General features: G+C 42.9%; 1 protein-coding gene and 1 pseudogene across 3 annotated transcripts in view; one reads left to right on the top strand and one right to left on the bottom strand.

Moving 5' to 3' along the window:
• NOTCH2 (notch receptor 2) overlaps positions 1-12,256 on the bottom strand; it is a 166,603-nt gene extending 154,347 nt beyond the window's left edge. Inside the window, exon 1 of one of the 3 annotated variants that reach the window (XM_036271970.1) lies at positions 11,931-12,256. In XM_036271970.1, the coding sequence (XP_036127863.1) occupies positions 11,931-12,003 (73 nt within the window). In that variant the 5' untranslated portion in view covers positions 12,004-12,256. Of the gene's footprint in view, positions 1-11,400; positions 11,683-11,930 lie in introns of those variants that run through there. The other 2 variants (XM_036271969.1, XM_036271971.1) reach the window with 2 other exon arrangements.
• LOC118636971 lies at positions 7,461-8,052 on the top strand (annotated as a pseudogene).
• Positions 12,257-15,289: the final 3,033 nt, after the last annotated feature.

The following is a 15,289-nucleotide window of genomic DNA, read 5'->3' as shown; positions in this document are numbered from 1 at the left end:
TGTTCATAGCAGCACTGTTTACAATCGCTAAGATCTGGAAACAACCCAAGTGTCCATCAATAGAGGAGTGGATAAAAAAGCTGTGGTACATGTACACAATGGAATACTACAAGCTGCAAGAAAGAAAGATCTCTTATCCTCTGAGACTACATGGAGGGACCTGGAGAGTATTATGCTAAGCGAAATAAGCCAATCAGAAAAAGACAAGTATCACATGATCTCACTTTTTTTGTAACGGATGAACATTTCAAACTGATGAACAAAATAAACCAATGGATATAGACAACAATGCTGGGGAGTGGGGTCAGGAGGAGGGTGTCAATGGGAGAAAAAGAGAACTATCTGTAACAACAATTAATTAATATATATACACAAACACACACACACATATTATATATACTTAAAAACCACATTCTTAAAGAGCATTTATATTTATGTATGTGGGGAAATGTTCACAATATTTAAGTGGTACAGAAGCAGATAATAAAACTATATGCACATTAAAATCCCAATTACAATAACAGACACAAGAAAACACTGAAAATGTATCAACATATTAACTGTGGGTGTTGATTGGAGATGGTGGAATTATTGGACATTTTTATTTTCTTGTATGTTTTCCTGATTTTTTAAATCCTTTTTCCTGATTTTTAAAAATCACTCTCTTTGACATATTAATGTCTCTTCTGGAAATTTAACTTAATGAAAAAAAAATTCTAAGCAGGAAAATTTCTTTCTATATAAAAATGATTAGTAGCATTTATACAGAAAAAAAATGATGGAACCAACCAAATATACAGGCAAACTTAAGAAGAAATATCAAAACATAGTAAACTTATTAATTAGAATATTATTTAACCATAAAAATTCAATTTATGAAAAAATTTATAACCACTGAAGAAAGGCAGAACAGAAAATTGCATATATCTTATGAATCAACGACTTTTTTAAACTAAAGGTAGAAAAAAGACCGAAAGATATACACCAAAACAGTAACAGTAAAATACCACCCCACCACCTCGGTAAATCCTGTACAGGTGCCAGAATAAACTGACAAAATATAGATGAGTTAATTAAGTGTAAACTTAAGAAATAATGCTGTTATTATGTAAACCTACCTTCAAGTGTTACAATGTTTGTTTGTAGTTACAACCATTTTCCTTAAATCTCTTAGAAAGTATGTGTCACAGGAGCCATGAAATATTGTTACTTACTTTAAATAGTAACATAGTGCCAAAGACTTGCACGATTCACAGGACATGTTTTTTCACTAATAATGCTCATAAAGATTAGAAAGTGCTTTAAATGTTGTAATAAACGAACTGTCCTTAATGTTTCCAATTAAAGAAGATCTAGCAAATAAAGGCATACTCACAGTGAAGGAAAACATAATAAAAAGTAATAATCAAAATATAGATGTCCTCATACTTCAATGAGTCTCAACATTTTCTGGACAAAAAAAAAAGCATGTGAAAGCAAAGAATTAAAAGTTTCTTTGCAGTTTACCACATTTACCATTTTGAGAATTTAAACCTTAGCACTATCTAGTTTTCTAACTATTCATATTCAAAAACTCAACAGAATATATTAGTGAGTAAATAATACGGGTACTAGTTAAAACAGGCTACACTTCATCTTTGAAGTGTAAAAGCCTTTCAGAATCTCCTCATAAAAGAGGGATGAGAGTAAAAAGAGATGAAAAAGAAGCAAACTTTAAAACGTACCTGCCTCTGAACAAGGTAGTACTAGGAATGCAACCACATCTTTTCTTTTTCGTGTGTGCCCCCAGCCACTAGGGCCTAGCGGGAACTGAACCCAGGACTCTGGTCCACAGGCCGACGCTCCAACCGCTGAGCCAAACCAGCCAGGACTAACCACAGCTTTTCATACAACATTTTATTCAGCAAGCAAAATTGTATTTTAAAAGGATGCTATTTGTTAAAAAAGACAACACATTATTAGGAAGACAATATCTGATTCCAATCAAAATATTATCATCATGTGTTTTTTTTCATCATGTTTTCTTTACCTCACAAAATACACACACACTTTCTTCATATGAATAAGTATATGAGGATGGGAGTGCTACTCTTCACCCAGAAACAGGTTCTGCAACACCCTCAGATCCAACCTGTCTTTGTGAGACAGTGAGTCTGTCTTGGCATGATGTTTGGCTGATGTATTCAAAGAACCAGAGCCACTGCCCAGCTGCCAATATCCTACAAAAGGAACTGAGATGAAGACCAGAAACTGCCCTAAGGCAGGCCTCTTGGGAAGGTGCATTAGTCTAATGGGAAGAGAGATCCAGGTCCCTCACTGCCTGGGCTGAAGACCAAGAGCACCAGAGCTAGACCAAGACAACAGGTCTGTAGTCCATCAGTGTCAAGGGACAGTAAAATGACACTCCTACCCAAGAGTTTGCTCAATCCTATCTAGTAAAGCCCAAAGTTTGAGGAGCTGGTGGAACAGGGTTTTGCCAAGACAAGTACAAGAGGGTGAGGGAGATGTTAGAATGATTAATCAATGCCACCCACCTAAGGCAGCAACTCTGGGTGTGTCCAGGCCACACCTAAGTCATTGCCGGGCTGTGAGAGAAGTTCCTTCAGTTACTGTCACTGGGAACTAGATCTTCCAAAGAAGATACTTCCACCGTAACTAGTCTAGATCAGGCTTGGCATCAGGACTGAAAACACAGCCCTGTCTCTTGCCACAAACCAACTAATAGACATAACAGACGCCACGACATGTGCCAAACTTATATTTACACCCTCACCAGACAAAGGGGTCTTTGTGTTTCCCCAAGTCAAGTTTTTTCTATTTCTCAGTTACAGCAGAAAAAGAGAACAGCACACAAGCCCAGCAAGGGTGAGCTGGGGGTCACTGTTCCCTGGCAGACCTGGAGTTGACTCTCCCAGACCTATAGCTCTCAGTCACCCTGACTGCAGGAAACTGCTTTTAGAACATAGAGAGAAGTCACTAAATGACTCCTTCATATTCCTATTTGTGTGCTTTTGTCTCCATGATGATGTCAGCTCCTTGGGAGCAGGACCCTATCTTCTACTTGGTCAAAGATTCCCACACATCTAGAACAGAATACCCTGTACTCCCTACCACATGACTCTAAGGGAAATACACAAATTAAGTATGAAAACACACCACAAACCTCCCTAACATACCATTAAGAGAACTACTAAGATAGCCCTGGCCGGTTTGGCTCAGAGGTTAGAGAATTACTAAGATAATTAATCTTAGAGCTAATAAGTAGCGCTCCTACCAGAATACTATATGGAAACATATCAACATATAGAAATAAATTAATACAATAATTGCTTCACTTTTCTAACTCCAACCTATGTCTTTTATCATTCCCCTTTCCTTGGCTTTACTCTTCTTTTTAAGGTCATGATGTACTTTCTGCCACACAGCTGCTATTCCCCTCAAAGATGAGGGGAGGAGAAACAGAACAGAGCTACAGCTAACCTCCTGCCACCACCAATAAACACCAGTTCGTCCCATCCAGAGGTCATGAGCATATCCTTTCAGATCTGAAGCCACTTCCTTCTTCCTATCAAGTTCAACATCAGTGTCTTTGTCAGAGGAGCACCCGTGGGCCCCTCCTCGCAGACTGCTCTGTTCTGCTCAAGAGGTCCTTAATTCCTCCTTCATTCTTCTTTTTCAATTCTAGTTGCTTCAGCAGCCCAGATACCCCAAAGCAGAGCTGCCTGAATACGTGACCTTTATATGTTTTTGCACTAACACATCTGGAGGAAACCCTTGACATGAGACATGTGTTCATGGGTTAACAAAGCAGACATCCTCAAAGGCAGCGCCATTCACAAGGCTGAGGACAGAACTCCTCAGTGGATACCAAAAGGACTGTGGAGCACCTGTGTATTCCGGCATTGCAGCCAATGTTCTGATGGAGGGACATTCCATCACAGTCACGCATCACACACACACAGCAGTCCTACAACTTCGAGTAGTTTGCAGATTCTTTTTTAAGACAAAATAACTACTAGCCTTATGGAGATATCTGGGCAGCTTCCTCTGTCTAGTGACCTAGGGTTTCAGCAAAAAGCAGACACTTTCAAAAAGAAAAATGACCACAGGACCCAGTTAAAGCAACCCACATCACTAGCACTATCAAAGAACAAACAGAAAGAAGCCCTTGGCTTCCTCCGATTCACTCCTTGGTGATTCCAAACCTTCCCTAATGTCAAAAGTACCTGGCTATTTCTTTCTTTTTTTTTTTTTAATTTATTTATTTTTTATTAATTAATTTTTGTTACAGATGTTTCTCCTTTTTCCCCCACTGATTCCCCCCTCCCCCTCCCTCCCTGCCCTGTCCCCAGTTTGTTGTCCATGTCCACTGTTCATGCACACAAGTTCTGTGGTTTATCTCTCCCCCATCACCCCCTCTTCTGGGTATTGTCAGTCTGTATCCCACTTCCACGTCTCTGGGACTAGCCCATTCCTCAGACTGTTATGTTCATTATATTCCACAAATAAGTGAGATCATATGATACTTGTCTTTCTCTGTTTGGCTTGTTTCACTTAGGATGATACTTTCCAGGTCCCTCCATGTCGTCTCAAAGTATAAGAGATCTTTCTTTCTTACAGCTGCGTAGTACTCCATTGTGGATATGTACCACGGCTTTTTTAGGCTATTTCTTAAATATACAAATTCTCAGACACTATTCCAGACCCAGTGAGTCACATGTCCAGGAGAACACCCAAGATGGGATCATCTCCATGCTCCTCACTGGGCTGAACTCCTACAGAGGGGCAGATGTCAGTTCAGTAAAGGGCATGTACCCCTTTTAGATACTGTCACCCACACAAGGCTTATGACTTTTTGAGAAAAATTCCTGAGAAGATGCAAATCATAATAAGACAGGTTCCTGAGAAAATGGAGGAAAGTCATAATAAGACAGATGAATAGAAAAAGATCTCTTTAAGAATTAGAGCTGTCGGAAGATGGACAGACCGGCCTCCGGAGCCAGGGAGCTATCATCTATCACGAGAGGTGTGCAAGCAGAAAGAAGGTAGGCCACCTCTTGACCAGGATGTTGTAGAGGATGACCTCCAGCATGGAGTGGACAAAAGGACTCGGTGAAATGTAAAGTTCCTGCCAGCACATAAGTCAACAAGGAGGAAAATTTCAGCTACCCATTAATTAATAAAAAGAGATAGCATAAAAGTCTGTAGGTGGGGTCAGCTTTCGACTGATCTTTCTCTTCAAAGGAGAAATGAACATGAAGACACACCCCTGCCTCACCATCAGCCTGTCCTCCAGAATGCGCCAGAGGTGGAAAGGGCAGAGCAGGAACCTTCGGTGCTGTGACCAGAACGCACTGCTGGCCGACTGCGTGCTGGGCGTACACACACAGGCTCCGCAGGCCAGGGAGGGGCGCAGGTGCCATCGGGCCTGCCCTCAAGGAGCATTCCCCTGGCAGAGAGAGCTCACATACCGCATGTTCGCTCACATTTTTACCTATTTATGTATTGTCTCACTTTTCAGAGTTTTTGTCTGTGGTCATGGTTTTCTGGGAACTCTCTTGGTGGGGAAAAACAAATAAATTTTACTAAATGTACCTATTCTTAGTGGAGTACAAGTTGCAATATCCAACTCACAATGAATAACATCTCCAAAAATATCATCGAAACATAAACTTAGTTAACTCTAATTTTAAAAAATGTTAAATACTATTCCAATAGTCCCTAAAATGATCAAATTACAAGAAGGCATGGACACTCTGAACAAAATAACAGAAACTGCTGGCCACTAACATAGGCAGGGAGCAGTAAAAGCAACTCCAGTGAGAGGCAGGGGGTGGATGCCAGTGCCTTTGAGGCTGAATTCCAAAGTCAAAGTGACCTTTATGAATTGCAGAAGTGATCAAAAAGAGAGAGAGAAGAAAACAGAAAGAGAGAGCAGCTGAAAATAGCACGTTTAAATAAAGTATCTGGGGAAGGGAAAAATTTGGTTTTTCCCCAAATAACTCTTGCAAATACTTTTTTAAAAAAATACAAAACTTGGGAGTACTACAGTAATGCAAAATAAGAAAATAACTAAAATTAGTGTTTAACTGAATAAATCTTTACTGGCAGCCTATTAGAGGCCAAGGCACTGTGCTAGGTACAATGGTAGGGGTGGGAGAATTAGAATAAACACATAAATGAAAAGACAATTTTTCCCCCTCAAGAAATACACATTAACAATAAGCACTTGAGGATGTTCTAAGTGTCTCTGTGTACATGGGCTCATTTGTACAAGAGATTAAAGTGATATGGAGAGTAAATGAGGCACTGGACTGAGGGCCAGAAGAGAAAGAATCTAGTCTCAACTCTGTAATTGGCTCAGTGACTACGGACAAAGTACCTGAGCAAATGGAGGACCAAACAGCACCCCTTCCACAAGATTACAAGACTAATTAATAACAGACCCGGAGGAGAATTCCATCCTTCTGGCTCCTAGTCCAGTGATCTTTCCAAAAGATCATACATATATTTTACATATAAAATACATACATAAAGAGAGAAAAGTAGAAGAAAAGGAAACCTTTTGACTTTCAAGTCATTTGCAGAGAAAGGGAAGACGAGAGGAGGAGAATTGGGAAAGGGTGAGAAGAAAATGACAGGTTCAAGTTGTGACATCCAGATAGAAATATCAAGAAATAAGGAATAGCCCTGGACAGTTTTTCTCAGTGGTTAGAACATCAGCCTGAGAACCAATGAGTCATGGGTTCAATTCCCGTCAAGGACACGTATCACAGTTGCAGTTTGTCCCCGGCCCTGGTCAGGGTCATGCAGGAGGCAACCAGTCAATGTGTCTCTTTCACATCGATGTCTCTGTCTCTGTCTCTCTCTCCCCCCTCCCACCCCTCTAACTGAAGATAAATAGGAAAAAATATATGTATACCCCCCCACACACACATATATATATACACATTTTTTAAAAAAAGAAATAAGGAATAGAAACTCAATATCTGGATTATGTAAAATCTCTTATCTTCTCATCCAAATCATGGCTTAGAATTTTTTACTCTAAAACCACTTAGGGCAAATAAACAGATGGTTCAAATGATATAAATGAATGAAGCTTGAAGAAAAATAGATAACAGAGAAGAAAAAGGAGGGAGGGGGCTTATAATATCATTCAAATATATAAAGCCTTTCTAAAGAGATAATGGGGACCTACTGTGCCCAGATGAACAAAAAGAAGTAGCATTATACTCTACAGCTTTTATGTTAAACAGAGGGTTAAACTCTGGAATGGCTAAGGTTAGGTTCATACTAGAAATTACTGAAATTAAGAAGAACGGGCCAAAACAAAAAGTGGGATCTCAAACCTAGGAGCCAGGCTGGCTGCACCTCTGAACTAAGACGGGAATACTGAGCTCCCTCACATCAAACTTGTGCCGCTGCCCAGGCTGTCGCCTTCCCAAAAAAGTGGGCCCATGTTGAATATGGAGAAACACCTATTTAACTTGAAGTTTGCTGCAAAAGAGTTTAAAAGGAATGCCAAGAAATGTGGTAAAGAAGAAAAGGCCACGATTAAAAAGGCTGTTCAGAAAGGCAATGCAGAAGTTGTAAGAATACATGCTGAAAATGCAATCCTCCAGAAGAACCAAGCAATTAATTTCTTGAGAATGAGTGCTAGGGTTGATGCTGTGGCAGCCAGAGTTCAAACTGCAGTAACAATGGGCAAGGTAACCAAGTCCATGACAGGTGTAGTTTAGTCCATGGATGCTACATTGAGGAATACGAACCTTGAAAAGATTTCTGCTCTGATGAAAAATCTGAACACCAATTTGAAACAGTAGATGTTCAAACACAACAAATGGAAGACACAATGAGTAGCAGCACTACAACCCTAACAACACCACAAAGCCAAGTGGATGTGCTGCTTCAAGAAATGGCAGGTGAAGCTGGCCTTGATCTCAATGTGGAATTACTACAGGTCAGACGGGATCTATTGGCACCTGTGTTGCTTCCATGGAACAGGATGAACTATCACAGAGACTTGCTCATGTATGTGATCAAGTGTAATTTAAGGAACTGGTGCTTTTGTTTACTCCACTTGCTTCTGAAATGTTTCATTTGTGTATGTAGATAATTTGCACTCCAGTTACACTAAGAACACTATATATTGCAGAATGCTTAAATGCAATTTATATATAATGGTTTCTTTTGCCATCAGCCCACAATCTGATGAGTCTCAGGTTTGATTCTGGTCAAGGACAGGGACCTTGGTTGTGGTTCATCCCAGTTGGGGTCATGCGAGAGGCAACCAATCGATGTGTCTCTCTCACATCGATGTTTCTCTCTCTCTCTCTCTCTCTCTCTCTCTCTCTCTCTATATATATATATATATATATATACACACACACACACATATACACATATATATCTAGATATCTAGATATATATAGACATATATATATATCCCTATATATATATAGACATATATATATATCCCTTTCTCCCTTCTTTTCTATTTATCTGAAGATAAAAAGAAAAATACCCTTGGGTGAGGATTTAAAAAAAAGAAAGAAGAAATTCCAGACTGTTTCCATCTTGGAAAAAAAAAAAGAACAACAACCCCCATATATACACCTGAAGGCAGAGTAACGAACTATCACTGGGTTCCAACCAAGTTATTATATTAGAATCACCTGTAAACCTTGACAACTATAGATTCTCAGACCTACTGTATTAGAATCCCTGGGTGTTAGTTAAGCCCAACAATCACCCCAGCCAGGACACAGAGCTTTGTTCTGTCACAGTGGACAGAGTAAGGAGGAGGATGACGAGGAATGGCATCAAAGAGTGGGAACTAGATCAATGCAAATTTTGTGGGCAAAATAAAATTTCTGTGGGTATGGTATTTTTAAAATGTATTGTTAGGGTGCTCTGAAGCACCCAAACATATCCCACTGAATTAAAACATTTCTAAAGGTCCCAAAGTCGGCAACTACAATTCAGATGAACCAGAAGTTACTCCTCCATCTCACAAGAAGACTACAAAAGAGGCAGGAGAGCGGAAATGGTGCAAAGATGTGGGTAAAATATTTTTTCAAATCCAAACATTGGGAAAAAAAAGAGAGGCTAGAAATAATCACTCTCCTTCCTCCCCTTTCCTCCCCAAAAGGAATAATAATATAGAAAGAATAGGAAGAAGTAAAAAGAAAAATAGTTTAATCTCTGAGGAAAAAAAACACAAAACACAACTGCTCTTTGTGATATTTTTTTAAAAGCAAGAGACGAATGCAGCTGAGAAGTTATCTAGCAGGCAGCAAAACCGGGAGTCACTTCACATTGCAAAGCAAAAGAAAACAAGGAGCAAAGGGTGGTCCTGGATAGCTGTTTAGACAATCAGACAGATGGGTTGACAGCTCCTTGCCTTAGGAACTTACTGATGTTTAAATTAACACTTGGCCACAAGCCAAATACAGGAATACTCAAAAGTTTGGAATGGTATGTTACAATTGGTAACTTGGCAAAACACAATAATAATAGAAGATTAAGAAGAGTCAAAAAGCCATCACTGCCAGACTCTGAAAAGATTTAAGATTTGTACCAAGAAACAGGTTTTTTTAATGTCTTCTATTGCAATTTAGCATCTGAAGAACACCTGCCTAAAAGTCAAACTATCTAAATCCTGTCCTTTGAGCTAATTGACTAACACTCAACTTGTCCACCTAAAAGCTAGCTAGTAATAGCAATACCTTACCAATGCAGAAATAAAAAGCATATCTGCCCAGCCAGAGTGGCTCAGTTGATTGAGCGTTGTACTGTGCACAGAAAGGTTGCTGGTTGGATTCCTAGTCATGGCACATACCTGGGTTACAGGTTCGATACCCAGTAGGGGCACGTATGAAAGGCAACTACAACTGATTGATGCTTCTCTCTCACATCAATGTTTCTTTCTCCCCCCAACCCCCTTCTCTAAGCACGTCCTTGCATTAAGATTTTTTAAAAAGAGGAAATCTTCTAGTACTGAGGTCCTAGAATGCGAGAAGCCCTGTATGTCTGAATAATTCTGTTTTTTATGTCTTATCATTTAACACTTAATTTTGCAAATTGCTCTGCAATCATTATTTATTATTTCCTCCAACTCTCTAAAGTAGGTTATTTCTTTAGTTCTATTTCATTGGTGAGGAGACTACAAATCATGAAGATGAAGTTATTTACTAAAATAAGTTAATGGTAGACCAAGGATAGTAACCCTCAGAGTAGCCCATTGTTTATATTCCTCTCTATTCTAAATCTACACATATACTAAAGGTCTCACTCAAAGAAAAAGGAAGGGCGAAAATACCATTGTATGTGTTTTGTTAAATGTTCCCAAAGCAACAGGTTTGCTTTATCATCACACAGTCTCCTCATCCACTTCTGAAAGTTTTAAGGACCTAGAGGGTTATGAATTTGAACTTTCCAAAAAGAATCTGGTTGGTGCTAAATAACTCAGCACTGTGATAACTTTGTTCTCTTTAAACAGCTGTGAGTGGCATGTCCACTGCCTGTTAACAATGAACAAAGAGCAAATTTTTCTGAAGCTCATCTTCTTAACCTTTTCTTTGCAAAGAGACATAGCTCATTACCAGTTTTTTTGGTCAAGGTAAAGATTCCTTCAGATTAGGCCACTTTCAATTCAACAAACATACACATGCCACCATCCCACTGGAAACAGAGAGTTCAGAGATAAATAAAACACAGCCCTGTCCTGAAAGGACTTTATGAATACCTTCTGACTGCCATGGGTTTAATATACATTAGCTTAATTAATCCTATTAGCTGAGTAATTTCATTCCCGTTTTATTGGTGAGTTCACACAGCAGAGCTGGATTTGAACCCAGGTTTACAGAACAGGGCTCCAAAGCCCAAACTCTTTCTACTAAACATGCTGAAGAAATTTGGAATCTGAGACTGTGGGTGAGATGGGTAAAAAAATGATCTGTTTTCCTTTCCTTGATCCAACCGTGTTCAGAAAGACTGTTGCAAATATTCAGCCATAAAGAGGGTTTCTAAAGGAAGCACTATGAATTAACGTCTCCACTTTTCCTCACCCTCCCTTGCCCTACCCCCAACCTGCCAAAAGAGCAGCAACCGCGGCTGCCAGGTTGGAGGAGTTGGTGATCGTCACACCACATTCCTGGGGCTGGACACAGACTCTGAAACAGCGCCCGAGCTCCGCGCCTCGGAAAGAATAAACAGCAGTTGAGATTTTTAAATCATGTGGCCCAGCATGCAGCCACACCAGTTTTCCTACTGTTCCTGCCTCCACCTTTCAGAGACTCGAGCACAACCCACCGGGTTCCTCGGGACGACGGATTCGGGTGTCAGGACCCAGGCGCACCGCAAAACCCTGGCCCCATCCACACCAACCCCACCCACCCGGATTGTGTGCCTCCCCTTTGGCACACTCGGTCGGGCTGGAAGGTGCAAGCAGTTGGGCTGGGAGGCCCTGCCCCCGCGCCTCCAGGCCAGAACCTGGCATTCCTGTGCTCAGCCCCTCTGCGGTCCGCGGCCGGCGATGGTGTGTTACCGGCAGCCCGCCCTCGGTTCCCCTTTAACCCCAGGAAACGCGGAACCAAAAGGGCAAGACTGCCCAACACCCCGAACTCCGAGCTCCAGAAAGGGAGTTTCTGAGCCTCGCTGCCCCGCCGAGGAGGTGTGTGTGGGGCCACCCACCGAGGGAAGCGGGCGGCGGGGAGCGCGGGGGAGGGGACGCGCCCAGGGAGGGGACCCCACGCTGTCCAAACTTTCGGGAACCAAGTGGCCTCACTCCGAGCCCACGGCCGAGCCCGGCCTTCTCGCAAAGAGGGGACCGAAGGGTCGCCCCAGGTGGCCGGCCGAGACGGAGGCAGCAGTGCGCGGACCGCGGCGCGGGGGCAGCACCCCCAGCCCGACAGCCCGATACTCACCACGCGCGGGGGCCGCGCGGCACAGCCAGAGCGCCAGCAGCGCCCACAGCCGAGCCGGGCGCAGGGCGGGCATCTTCTCGGTCGCCTCCTCCGCCGCCGCCGCCGCCGGGGCAGATCCACATGGGGAGGGGGTCCCGACAGAGGAGCCCCCACTTTCTCTTCCCTCTTTCTACTTCTGCGGCTCACAGCCTCGCGCTGCGCCCCGAAACTCAGGCTGAGTGCCTCCACTCCCTGCTCCCCCAGTCAGTCGGTCCGGGGCCGCCGCCTTAGCCGCCGCCCGAAGTTTGGCTGCAACTTTCTCGGGTGTGCAGCGAAGCCGCCTCGTGTGTCCTTCCGCCTCGGCCGCCTCCTCCCACCTCAAACCCCGCCCCCTGTCGCCGGGCCCGGCCCGGCCGCCTTCGGCACCCAGGGGTTTCCCGCAGGAAGAAGCGCCGGCCCGAGCCGCGCGCGGAGGGATCTACTACGAGTCCTCAGCGGTCCTCAGCCAGCCTCAGCCACCCCCGACCCGCGTCGGGTCCCCGCGCCTGGACGCCATCGACGCCGGAGGGCCTCGCTGGGCCCGGCCTCCGCGGAAGGCGGACACTGAAGTTCGGACCGCAGGCTTTCCGAGATCTTGAACTTGCAGGGACAGGCAGCCCTCACCCAGTGCGCTAGTATCGCCCCCAAACCCACCCACCCACACATTCCTGGGCTCACTAGGGGAATGCGGTAGAGGACCGGTGCTGTCAAGGAAATGAGGGGTAGGGCGCCAAAGCCCACTTAAAATGAACAGAGCCAGCAACTGGGTTGTGCTGCACCATTCATTCACTCATTCATTCACTCATTCGTTTGCTCAGCACAATGGAATGGTACTAAAGACGCTTGAGGCACAGGCTACTTTTGAGGACCGGGATTTTGCTGCTGTGGGTTGCGGGATTCAGGGCAGGCTTTCGTGGAGGAGCTGGGATGAGAGCAGGGTCTTAAAAGGTCGGTCGAATTTGTAAGGACAAGAAGACCAGCTAGGGATATTCATTGTAACATTGTTTATAATAGCCCTATATTAGAAACCTAAATGCCCACCCATAAAAGAATGAATAATATATGGTGTATTTATAAAATGATATACACCAATTGAAAAGACTGTATTCACAAATGTCAATAGGGATAAATTTAAAAAAATAAAATGATAGTGAAAAAAACTAATTGCATAAGGAGATATAAAGTATGCCACATATATCTACTTAATTTTTTCATAACAATATGATATATTATTTAAGGATGCATACCACCCAGTATATAGTAAAAGAATAGAACCAGAATATTGGTTACTGCCAGGGCAGGAAAGTGGGGGATGTGATCAGGCATGAGTACAAGTGGGCTTGTTATTTGTAAGAAAAGAGCTGCAATCAACAACAACTACAAAAGTTTGTGTGAGTAGAGTATTCAAGGGAGAGCCACCATAAAAGTAAGGGTACAGCCTGGGCGGTGAGGCTCAGTGGTTGAGCGTCGACCCATGCACCAGGAGGTCACCAGTTCCATTCTGAGTCAGGGCACATGCACAGGTTGTGGGCCCCATCCCCAGTGGGTAGCATGCAGTAGGAAGGCTATCGATGTTCTTTCATCAATGTTTCTATCTCTCCCTCTCCCTTCCTGTCTCTAAAATCAATAAAGAAAAAAAAAAAATTTAAAAGTAAGGGTACAGATAAGGGAAGCAGTAGGTGACTTCTGGCTCTATTAGCAGTGACAGGAGTCAAGGAGAAAAGGGGTTTGGGACCAGATCACATAGGACCTTGAATGACAAGCTGAAAAGGAAGGAGGGGGTGCCCTGGCTGGGTGGCTCAGTTGGTTGGAGTATCATCCTGTGCACCAAAAAGGTTGTGGGTTCAACTTCCAGGCAAGGCACATACCTAGGTAGGTTGCAGGTTCGGACATGTACGAGAGGCAACCAATTGATGTTTTTTCACTCTCTCTCTTTCTCCTTCTTTCTCTCTCTCTCCCTCTCTCTTTCTCTCTAAAATCAATAAATATATCCTCACGTAAGGGTTAAAAAAATAATTAAGCCCCGGACAGTTTTGCTCAGTGGTTAGAGCGTCGGCCTATGGTCCAGAGAGACACGGGTTCGGTTCCCGCTAAGGGCAGGTACCTTGGTTGCAGTTTGTCCCCTGCCCTGGTTGGGTCGTGCGGACGGCAGCCACTTGATGTGTCCCTTTCACAATGATGTTTCTCTCTCTCTCTCTCTTTCTTCCTCTTTCTCCCTCCCACTCTATCTGAACAAAAAATGGAAAAAATGTCCTCTGGTGAGGATAAAATAAATAAATAAATAAATAATTAAGAAAAGGAGGGTTGCTGCTGGCATGGGATGATGAAGACCTGAATTAATGAGGTAGATGTCAAATGAAAAGAAAGGGATGGATATGAGACAATCTTGAAAAACAAACAAACAAAAAAGACTTGGCGGGGGTGGGAGGGTGAGTACAGGCAACCCTATGTGACTAATTAGATGTGGACGTTTATGATCCTGTTGGGAGGGGAAATCCCATTCACAGAGCCTTTCCCTGGCTCCTGCAGGATCAAGTCCATACTTCTGAAAATGATCAATACAAGGCTTTTTCCTCACTGGCTCCCCTCTCTTGTCCTCTCTGCCCCATTGTGAACTTTACACAATAACTGTATTGAGTGACTTGAGATTCCCCCAAACATGTCTTCTTGTTTCAGTCTCTGTACCTTCTGTTCCCTTGACTTGGAATGACTCTTGTAGTCCCTTCCCTCCTCCTCTTGGTGAACTTCTAATTATTCATCCTTCAGTCCTGAGAGGGTTTCGCCGACACTGGAACAAATTCCTCCCCCTCACAGACAGTCCCTCCACTGTACTCCTTCTTTATCTTACACTGATATCTATTTTTTACACAGGACTGTTTGTATTTCTGTCTTTTCAACTAGATTAGGAGCTCCTTATGGACAAGGACCATGGCCTTATTCATTCCTAGTGTCTATCACATAATAGATGGACTAGAATGAGAAATAACACTAAACAAGTACAAGTTAGTATGATCATAGGTCTGTGAGATTCCCAACCGGATTTTAATAAGCACTTTATAATAGATAAGCAAGTGCTATTATTAAAAGTAGTCACCTTGGGATGCTAGAAACTCTTTTCAAAAATAACATAGTCAGATTGTTTTTGGAATTTCCCTCGTTGCAAATATGTTCAGGAAAAGATAATAACATTACTTTTTTTTTAAGTATCTTACCCAAATATGCTTTTTTTCCATTTATCTTCAGATAGAGTGGGAGGGAGAGAGAGAGAGAGATAAACACTGACATGACAGAGACACATCGATTGGTTGCCTCCCACGCGACCCCAACCAGGGCTGGGGACC

The sequence above is a fragment of the Molossus molossus genome, unplaced genomic scaffold (genome assembly GCF_014108415.1).
Source record: "Molossus molossus isolate mMolMol1 unplaced genomic scaffold, mMolMol1.p scaffold_m16_p_20, whole genome shotgun sequence".
Classification (NCBI taxonomy): domain Eukaryota; kingdom Metazoa; phylum Chordata; class Mammalia; order Chiroptera; family Molossidae; genus Molossus; species Molossus molossus.
Note: the sequence above shows the minus strand (reverse complement) of the source record. Positions and strands in the feature narration are given on the sequence as shown.